The following is a 10645-nucleotide window of genomic DNA, read 5'->3' on the forward strand; positions in this document are numbered from 1 at the left end:
AAATGATAACATCTAGGGCCCTAAATCCATTAAATGAATATAATTATTTGTAAGTGGACAAAACCACTCTAAATTGTTTTCAGAAGCAAATCAACAGTTGTGTACTTTTCTCAGAACAGTTTTTTTATGTAACCAGCCATATACAAGATAAGGAGATGGTCACAAAAAATTTGCACTAGCATGGGACAGTCCTCATATAGTACAATGCCACTGTCAATTTTAAAAATTACAACTATGGAAAGGGATCTTGCAGCAGCTTTGAGACTAACTGTGCAAAATTAGCTTTCACAGGCTGGGTCTACTTCCTCAGATACATGGATTGCCAAATTTCCTCTCCTCTAGCAAAAGCTGTAACTTCCTATCAAGTGTATCTGAAATAAAAGCACTTTGAACCACAGTTCCCCCTGAATATGTAAAACCAAACTGCGTTTAAGACACACAAGGTGTATCCTCACTGCAGAATTAAAGCAGTTTGACACCACTTTAACTGTCATGGCTCCATCCTGTGTAATTTTGGGATTTGCAGTTTGGTGAGGTATTAATTCTGGTCTATCAGAGAACTCTGGTGCTTCATCAAACTACAAATCCCAGTATTCTGTAAGACACAGTCATTGAAGTTAAAATGGCGTCTAACTGCTTTAATTCTGCAGTGTCAATACATCCACAGACATGAATTCTATCCCTCGTCTTTCTTTAAGTGCAGCCTGTACAGGTTCTTCCAAAATTTATTAATATAAAATGAAATAGAATTTCCCCAAGAGCAGCTTTAAAACACTGAATGCCTGAAATCTAGATATTATAAAATTATATTATCTTTATAGGATAGCTATTATAGAACTTTAGTATCTTAAAACCGATAGAACCCTGAAGTTCAGGGATTTTTAGTAGCCCAGAAAAAAGATATAGAAATGCCTTGAAGTAATTATACATAAATGGGGTACACTTAATGGATTTAGATTATCTTTAAGCAGCACTTGTATACTATATCAGCACAGTCTGCATTAACTGGATAGACTGTATTTTATTTTTTCAAATGCGTATTATTTTCTTTCATGTGCTATACATCTATACTGGATCAAAGAGGCCACTCTAAAGATATCCCTCTTCCTGAGATTTTGCAGTTCAGAACTTCTTAGGAGGCATTTGCTTTGCTTACAACAGCTTGGCCTCATCCTTCACAGCTCGTGTAGGATACATCCGTTGATGCCCCATTGTACCCCTGCTTTGAATAGATAATATGTTGTTGTGAGCCATCAAGTCATTCCTGACTTATGGTGATACTAAGGCAAGCCTATCATGGTGTTTTCTTGGCAAGATTTGTTCAGAGGAGGTTTGTCATTGCCTTCCCCTGAGGCTAGGAGCATATGACTTGCTCAGGGTCACCTGGTGGGTTTCATGACCAACCTGGGAATCAAACTCTGGTCTCCAGAGTCATAGGTCAACACTCAAACCACTATGCCACACTAGCTCTCAGATAAAATAAGTCTCTGTGTAATTTAGTGCTCTTCATCTCATGGGGAAATCTGGCTGTCACCCAAAAGGCCAGAAGATCCACCATATCCAGTTCCCATGATACCTTTTTCTGGATAGAGGCTTACATTATAGTTAACAGATTGGAAGTCTTTATTAATAAAATACAACTTTAACATAGTTAAAAATATTGGATAAATAGTTATCCTACCTATTGACTGAGGAGAATCCATATATGGGTTGCATTTTGCGTAATGGCAGCGGTCTGTTGCAAGCATTACTTCGAATACTCTATCTGATTTTATTATTCCATTTTCTGAAACAGAGGAAATTAAGTCAAAACTTAAAACAGTATTATTCCATAATGTTACCATATCAAATTCCAAAGAGTCTTTAGAAAACTGACTTGATGTAATGCTTAATTGTAACTTTTAATATACATTGCATGTATTTTTAATATGTCTACATTACTCAGTATAAGGAAGGAAATGACATATTAAGAGAAGTGTAATCTATATAATCATGCCACTTGAAAATGCAGCTTGAAGTAACCATTTTCATTATTACCACATCAGTTTATTTTTAAAATATGGCAGTCAAGAATTACTTAACTTCAAAATAATTTTGGGCCTGAACAGACAGGCCAAAATAAAGCTGCTTTGGGTCACTTTGGAGGTATGCTGTTTAAATGACACACACATCTTAAGCGGCCAGAAGCTGTGCCAAAGCTTTGTCACAGCTTACGGCCTCTTAGGACGCATGCAACATTTAAACAGCATACCTCCAAAGTGACCCAAAGCAACTTTATTTTGGCCTGTCTGTTCAGGCCCTTTGAAACACATTCTCCAATTAGTCAAAAGTTAAACCAAGAATGTCTTGGTATGTTTTGCGTTGATTATCATATCTGTTTTCAGCATATAATTTTTTTTAAAATAACTTATAATGACCATTAAGATTTATAAAGTCATAAGCCAAAATACTGAAGAATACACATCAGGACTTTTCATCCAGATCCAAGAATGACAAAATTTTGCTAAGGGTACCTGTAAGAAAATGGCCTAATGGGAAAAGGGCCATTTCTGAGTGATCTGCCTTTCCCTCTTTTCTTCATATTTTCACCTTACCTCACCCATCCCAGGAAACCTTTTTGTTCTTCCTTAGGTAGCTTCCTACAAATGCTTCTAGAACCAATGTGGTTTCTGGACAGGCCAGATCTTACATGTTTGACTATCTCTCGCCACTTTCCTCTGTGCCACCATCCTCTGAATTAAGACTGGCATTCATTTCCTAAAGTTATGCAACACATTTTATATATTCTGTTTGCAGCAAAGCACAGATAGTATTGGTAGAGGAAACCCAGGAAAGACTGGGACTATGGAACAGGATGTGTATAACCAATATCCATGTATTTTATACTTGTCCTTAGCCGCAGCAAGAAATAGAACAGTGCAATGTTTTCAGTTATATAAAGTCTAGCGAATCCATTCTACACCATCTTAACAAATTCAGCACATCTAAGAATGTGCCACAGTTTTTATGAGGAAGGTACATAAACTGAAAGGGGACTGAACCCTGAGCCTGTATCCCTGATCTGACCTGCCCTGGAATGGACATTCTCTTTGAAGAAGTGACTAAAAGAAGGGACTGGTCCACTTTCCTGATCAGTAGGCTAAGAAATAATGGACCCCCTCTCCCAATAATCCTAATCCAGAATCTATTCTTCTTTTCAGAATGGAACAAAAGTAGAAACAGGAGCTGTACCTTAACTTTCTGGCATACAATCAACATTGCTATCCTTTATATTCAGTTTTGCTCCCATTTCATTATTGCTACTAGTATCTAGTGAAGGTAAAAGAAATGTTAAGTGCTTTCTTCTGACTTCGCTCTGTTTGTTCTTTTTTTCATATTTAAATACAGTATAAGAATTAGCGGCTATCTCTAAGCTTCAAATGTTTTAAAATGCAGTTCACTTGGGGAACATTAAAATCTATATGTATTGTATATAGTCAACCCACTGTCTTGACTTCATCCCCAAGATTTTCTACTGAGTATTATAGGACAACTCAAGATTTGTGGGATGATTTCAACTAACCGTCTGTATTTACAGTGAAATTTAAATGAAAAAAAATTGTCATTCAGAACCTTTCCAGAGCTTTTCAGGTACTAGGATTCATGTCCATCATTCAAGGGCGTGAAAGAGTAAAAATGAAAAAACTTCACATTATAGTCCCCTTACAAGCACAATACATATCTGCTTTGCAAAAGCAACCCCTAAAAGAAATTCTAAGGCTCATCTCATCTAAGTGATTCACAAATTCACCATCACCTCATTAATAAACTATAGTAGAGCTTTTAGCTCAAAACTGATGGTGCATCAAGAATAAGAATGCGAGTGGGGAATACAAGCTTATGTTTACTACTGTGTTCCATAAACCAATGTCCTCAAGAAGACTTTAAAAACAAGCAATTGCACTAAACATTATCACTACATTTCCAGAAGCTACAAGCAAGCTGGAGGGTCATAAATGTATGGGGTTTTAGTAAGGAAGATATTTTTAAACATTTAGTTACTAGGAAAGACTAGGAAAGCAAGCCGTTCATTTTAAATTAGATTACTGTAAGTTCTTTTTAGAATTTTTACTGTATTTAATGTAATTTTAATTATGCTACTTCTTATTATTATTTTGACCCAAATCCTTGTTAGCTGTTGGTGTGTGTGCATGTGCAGGTGTGTTTAGAAAGAAAAGATACATATTTTGGAAATAAGACAAATCATATACAAAAAATAACTGCCATCCTCCGGCCTGTGAGGGAGTGAACAGGCTGGCCCAGCTCCACCAGGGCTAGCCTGAAGAAGAAGAGCCCTCCCTCCAGTCCATCTGCCTTGGTCCAGGCCTTAGAGGGAGAGAGGAACCACTGGACCTAATCCCTTTCCCTCCACCATTCCCTTCTCCTTTTTTGTCGTGTCTTTTAGATTGTAAACCTGAGGGCAGAGAACCGTCTAATTAAAAATAATAATTGTAAGCCACTCTGATAGCCTTTAGGGCTGAAGGGCGGGGTATAAATACCATAAACAAACAAACAAATAAATAAAATATGTAAAAACAAAGGCAACCAATATCATATGCATATTTACATTTCACTTGGAATGTTGTGAAATCATGTTTGCCATACAGAAATATGTTTAAGTCTTATCCTTTTTCTCAGATGCATGAGAACAGCTACACACACAATTCGTTTACATTAAACCATCTGGTAAATGGGGTCCTATGATTTTAGCAGCCTAGTTATATCTATATGACTGATACATAAGAGGTCCTGAAAGGGAAGAAATCTGTAATGCTCTAAACTGTCTGCTTCTTTTATAAAACTACTCCTATACAGACAAAATAAACAGTATATTGAAGCCACTGGCTTGACTGACAAGATGAAAGGAAAAGTTGATGCAACTGATTTCTGACACAGGCCTATAAACAAGGTACATCTTTGCTTGCGAGGTTCTCCTTTGTCTGGCACAAGATCTTCTCATGGAGCACAAGATTCTCATGTGGCTGATACTTCAAAACTACAGCACATGTGTGCTGTTGCCAGTTGTACAATCCCACATAATTTAATAACTGCTTTCATAAGGAGCAACCCCAAGACAAGCACGATAACTTTTATTTAATCATGAATCTAGTTATGCAAAGCAGTTTTAGAGATGGTCTACAAACTTCAGACACAAACTGAATTCTTTCTTAAAAACCACTGCAAAGGAACAAAACTAATTGCCTTGAGTCCCTATGCTGGGAGAAAGGGGGGGATATAAGAAAATAAAATAAAAATAATAATAAAATGATTTAATTTTAAGAACTACAAAAGGCCTGTCACTAACAGCAACTCAATACAATGGGGAAGTTCGTACAACACACTAGTATGGTGTAGTAGTGATTTGAGTGCTGGGACTATGACCCTGGAGATCAGGGTTTGATTCTCCGCTGGAGCATAAAAAACCCACTGGGTGAGTCACACTGTCTCAGCCACAGAGGATGGCCATGGTAACCACATATAAAGAAATGTGCCCAGAAAGCACCATTATAAGTTGGATTGCCATAAACTGGAAAAGAATTGAAAGCATCATCTATATTTTAAGATCAAAACAGTGAATGATTAGGGTTGCCTTCAGTCAAAAATGACTTGGGAGGCACAACTGAACAACAACGCCACCAGACTCGGCCAACTGAAGCATATCGCTATTCCCCCTTCTGTCTGGCTTTTTTCTTAGGGAGCTGACAGGGCCACTGCCCCTCTGCCTCCAGCTGACATGGAGAGAGATGGGAGACACAAGAGATCAGGGCAGCAGCAGAACTGAGGAGAGCCACCCAGAGAGAGCTGAGTTGCATAAGAAGAGAAGAAGAGAGAAGAAAAGAAGGGCAGCTGCCACACTCTCCGAGCAGCAGTCAAAAACACCACACAGAGAGACAGGGGCTGCCCATTGAGCTAGAAACCCTAGTCTGCCTTGAGGGCTCAAAATCTGTTTGCCCAGCTTTTCTAAGGGAGCCATGAGAAAGACATTGGACCTTATCACACGTGGGGGGGGGGGGGGGGGTTGCAGCTCAGATCCGCAGTCATTCCTGTTCTAGCAATGCAAAGCGTGATGTTTTTTCACACCAGGTCCAGAGTCACTCCTGTCTAGCAATGTGAATTAAGGTTAAAACGTGATGTTTTACCACACCTGGTTGCCTTTCCACTGCCCTTCCAAACTGAGGGGGAAGCAGAGTCAGTTCTATTGCAAGCAAGTGACATGATGTGGATTCAAGCAAAGGGGAGTGAGTGCACATTTCATTACCACACCGGAGGGTTCAATGATTCAAATTGGCACCCTTGCACATGCTCAGTGGGGCTCTGGATGTTGTCCTCCTTCCCTGACCCCTCCTTAGCTGTCATCCTTCATCGGGATGAAGAAGCAGTCAGGGGATGATGGGATAGATGGCAGTTTGGCAGAGAGGGTGAGATGGGGATGCAGGAGCAATCGGGGGATGATGGATGGATGGCAGAGGATCCCTGGGGCCAGGATCGGGATACAGGAGAAGGCAGAGGATGATGGGATAGATTGCTGGGGTTCGCTGGGGCCAGGATCGGGATGCAGGAGAAGGCAGGGATGATGGGATAGGTTGCTGGGGTTCGCTGGGGCCAGGATCAGGATGCAGGAGAAGGCAAGGGATGATGGGATAGGTTGCTGGGGGTTGCTGGGGCCAGGATTGGGATGCAGGAGAAGGCAGAGGATGATGGGATTGGTTGCTGGGGGTCGCTGGGGCCAGGACTGGGATGCAGGAGAAGGCAGAAGATGATGGGATAGGTTGCTGGGGGTCGCCGGGGCCACGATTGGGATTCAGGAGAAGGCAGGTGATGATGGGGATGATGGGATGGGTTGCAGGGTGGCAGAGGGGGTAAGATGGCATGAACGAGGAGGAAGGGGCTGACGAAGCAGGACACAGGGGGCCAAGAGGGGTGACATCGGAGTGGTTTTCCACACCAGACCAATTCGCAGTGCAATCGAAGTAAGCCTGGAAGTGAATTCTGTGAAGTTGCTTTTTTCTGGTTTTACCAAAATGAGGGGTCACTTTGGAATCACTGCGGAAGCACCTCGCAAGGAGCTCCCATAGAAAGGAATGGTGTCTCATAACACATTCATGTTAGGATGTGAATGCGCATCATTGGAAGCGCGGTCACATTGGAACTGACCTGCAAAAGCTCTAAAAATCTCCGTGTGATAAACCTCATTGGTGCAGAAGTCAAGGGAAAGGGAACAGAGTCCATTGGTTATTTTCCTTGTCTTTCTTCTTACTCTTCTGCAGAAGGATTTTTATTATTATTATTATGCTTTATTTATATAATACTGTAGATTTACACAGCGCTGTATGTACAAACAATAAAACAGATAAGAGTAAACCTGCCCATGGCGTACAAGCTAAGAAATAATAGCATATTACATATGAATAATACAAAACAATACAGGAAAGGGTTCAATAAAGTAAAGCAGGCAACAAATTGGAAAAGAGAATTTGGAAAAGGAGAATAAAGCAAACTTGAAGTATGAGCGTAAGAGAAAACATCTATAAGTCTCAATACAGGTGGTACTTAACCCCGTATAAACTATCCAAAATTAATAAAGATAAGAAAAATATATGTTGGAAATGCATAAAGAGGTTGGGACTTATTTACATTGCTGGTGGAAATGTGGAAAAGGTAAAAATTATTGGAAGAAAATACATGCAGAAATGAGAAAAATATTTAAATTTGAGAAATATGTGGATCCCAAAATGTAGCCCCTGAATATAATTGAAGATAATAAATTGGAAGAGCAAGAAGGGAAACCGTTATTCCATACAACAGTGGCAGCAAGAATGGTATTATTATTGTTATTAGCGAAATATTGGAACAAAGAGGAAACCCTGAAAGTGGAGGAATGGAGGCTGAAGGGATCTGTATGGGTAAACTAAGTGTGTTACTGAAGAAACAACCTTTAAAGGACTCCCATAAAGAATGGAACTTATGGAGAAATTATATGCAAAATGAAAAAAGAGCAAATAATGATGGGAATTTGTGAAGAATAAAGAATCTTAGTAAAAAGTTGGAGACTCTTTAATAAATAATACAAATGTCTGGTAGAAGATTTGGTGAAAATTTAAAGGCATTTGGCAAAGTGATGAAGACAGAAATAGACAGGAGCACAAACAGGAAGGTATGAAAGGGCTGGAATCTGAGGGGGTTTTATGTTAAAAGTAGGAGTAAGTATGAAATGGAAGGAATGGAAAGAGAGGAACGGATCTCGCTTCTGAGAAATAACTAGTAATAATAATAATAATAATAACAACAGGTGGAGATAATTAATCATAGGCGTAGGGGCAATTTCGGGGTCTTATGTGAGAAACAGAGGTCTTTTTCGGGGGTTGTGTGTGTTTTATGTCTTAAAAGCGCGTAACATTTTATTATTGTTGTTATTATGAAAAGGGCCGGGAGGGAGAGGCACCCGCCCTCCGCCTCAGGACGGAGACGCCGAGGAGGCCGCCTCTCCCTGCCTCTGGCTCCCTCCCTCCCTGCTACAGATCGTGCGCCATGGGCAGGTTTACTCTCACCCTCTTTATTGTTGGTATGTACAGCGCTGGGCAAATCGAATAATAATAATAATAATAATAATAATAATAATACTGGGGCATTCTGGGAGCTGTAGTGTTTTGTGTGAGACGTTGAGCCTTCTCTTGTCAGAGAGAGAGAGAGAATAAACTACAGTTCCCAGCGTTCCACAGCCTTGGGGCAGTTGGCGCGCGAGAGAGGGGCTTCCCTCCTCCCCCTCCCCCTCCCGTTCGTTCTCAGTGACAGTTGGCTTCCCTCCAGGCGCGCGCAGGCCCTAGCGACGGTTGGGACCCCCTGCGCGCGCGCGCGCGAGCGAGCGACATGAATGGGGGCGCGCGCCTTGGCCCCTCCCCTCTGCCGCCTCCTCCTCCCTCCCTCGCTCCCCCTCCCATTCCCAGTCCCCCTCCCACCCCCTTCTTTCCTTCCCTCCACTCTTTCCTCCTCTTTCACTCACTGCGGAGGTTGTGGATGAGCTCGGAGTGACTGGCGCCTCCCGACTTCCAGGCCATGGCTAGACAGACTCTGCGGAGCAGGTAGAGAGCCGCCTTCAGCGCCGCGACTGCGCACAGGAGTTTCCCCAGGAAGGACACAACCTCCAGCGCCGACACAGGCGCCGCCTCCCCCTCCTCCTCCTCCTCCCCCCTCCCGCCGCCCCTAGACAACATTCTAAATCTAAACCGCCACCGGCAGCAATGTGCGCGCGCGCGGGGCACACGCGGCCCTTGTGCGCATGCGCGGCGGGGGCTATAAAAGGCCGTGACAGGTCCCTCGGCTGGCAGTGAGGGACAGAGGGGGGCTGAGTAGAGAACGGAGCAGTCACAGAACTGTCACTTTTCCACAACTATTCACTAGTCATTAGACATGACTCTCTAGAAAAGGCAATAACGCTTATTAAGGTAGAAGGCGGCAGGAAAAAAAGAAGACTGCATTACCCAGATGGGTGGATTCAATCCAGGAAGCCACAGCCCTGAGTGTGCAAGGCTTGAGCAGGGCTGTTGGTGGCAGGGTGACCGGGAAGCCTCTCTCGTTCATGGGGTCGCCTTGAATAAAAATCAGCTTGAGGGCAGTGAACGACAAACAGTAGAGAATCCTGTGGCATCTTGAAGACAAACAGATCATAAACCTTTATTGGACCAATCAAAATGCCCAAAATACGTGTTGCGAGCTTTGAAAGCTCCTCCTGCTTCTTCGTCTTTGCCTGGTGAAGGAGCCAGTGGAACTTGGAAAGCCTGCAACATGTGCTCTGTGCATTTTGGTTGGTTCAATAAAGGCTTTGCTGTTTTGTGGGTGTTGTTGTACTTGGCTATATGGCCAACTGGGTATGTTTTTCAGATCATAAGCCAGTTCATCTCCAAGATGCCACAGAACTCCTTGTGGAAAGCTTTGCTAACCTTTAGCAAACAAGTTGCCTGTGAATCCCAGGATGTGGTGCAGGTTGCATTACCACAACACTGTCCTTGTCATTTTGGAATTGCCTGTCATTCTAGCTTTTGGGAAACACAAAAAGACTGCTGCTCTACTTGACCACGAGGGAAAAGGATGTGATCAGGGTGACCAGATGCCCTCCTGTTCAAGGACGTCCTACATTTCAACCTTTTGTCCTCCAGGAGGAATAAGTTCTCCAGTATAAGCATGACTAAGAAGCATATATTCACATGTCTATGAGTGTTTTTAGCTTTTATTTGGCAATGTCCTACATTTCAGCCTTGCACGTCCTACATTTCGTGGTGCCTTGCCCTCCTTTGCAGTGAGGACACCCTGTTCACCCTGCAAGAAGAGCCAATCTTTTTTAAAACTGTGAATTTTAACTGCTAAACATTTTAAATATGGGTTGTTTTTAACATGTGTACACCTTATTTGCCCTTTTAACCGATGCATTTTTAACTGATACTGTTTTTCTGTGAATTGTAGTTGCTTCCTGCCTCGATCTATGAGGAGAAATAGGTAAGAAATTAACAACAGCATCATCATCATTTCTCACCTGCTTCTCCACATGGATTGAGGCAGGGAACAACACATCGGAGTTTATCAGACAAGGGAGATGGGAAGTATAATCCAA

General features: G+C 42.0%; 1 protein-coding gene across 3 annotated transcripts in view; it reads right to left on the minus strand.

The window, feature by feature from the left end:
- Positions 1 to 9209, minus strand: part of PCMT1 (protein-L-isoaspartate (D-aspartate) O-methyltransferase) — a 33794-nt gene extending 24585 nt beyond the window's left edge. Inside the window, exons 1-3 of one of the 3 annotated variants that reach the window (XM_089530204.1) lie at positions 8662 to 8684; positions 7195 to 7301; positions 1682 to 1786 (exon numbers count right to left, since the gene is read on the minus strand). In XM_089530204.1, coding sequence (XP_089386330.1) covers positions 1682 to 1786; positions 7195 to 7301; positions 8662 to 8669 — 220 coding nt within the window. In that variant the 5' untranslated portion in view covers positions 8670 to 8684. Of the gene's footprint in view, positions 1 to 1681; positions 1787 to 7194; positions 7302 to 7674; positions 7740 to 8661; positions 8685 to 9040 lie in introns of those variants that run through there. The other 2 variants (XM_089530203.1, XM_089530205.1) reach the window with 2 other exon arrangements.
- Positions 9210 to 10645: the final 1436 nt, after the last annotated feature.

This window comes from Sceloporus occidentalis, unplaced genomic scaffold (genome assembly GCF_023333645.1).
Source record: "Sceloporus occidentalis isolate IW3139 unplaced genomic scaffold, rSceOcc1.0.p SCAF_6, whole genome shotgun sequence".
NCBI classification, from domain to species: domain Eukaryota; kingdom Metazoa; phylum Chordata; class Lepidosauria; order Squamata; family Phrynosomatidae; genus Sceloporus; species Sceloporus occidentalis.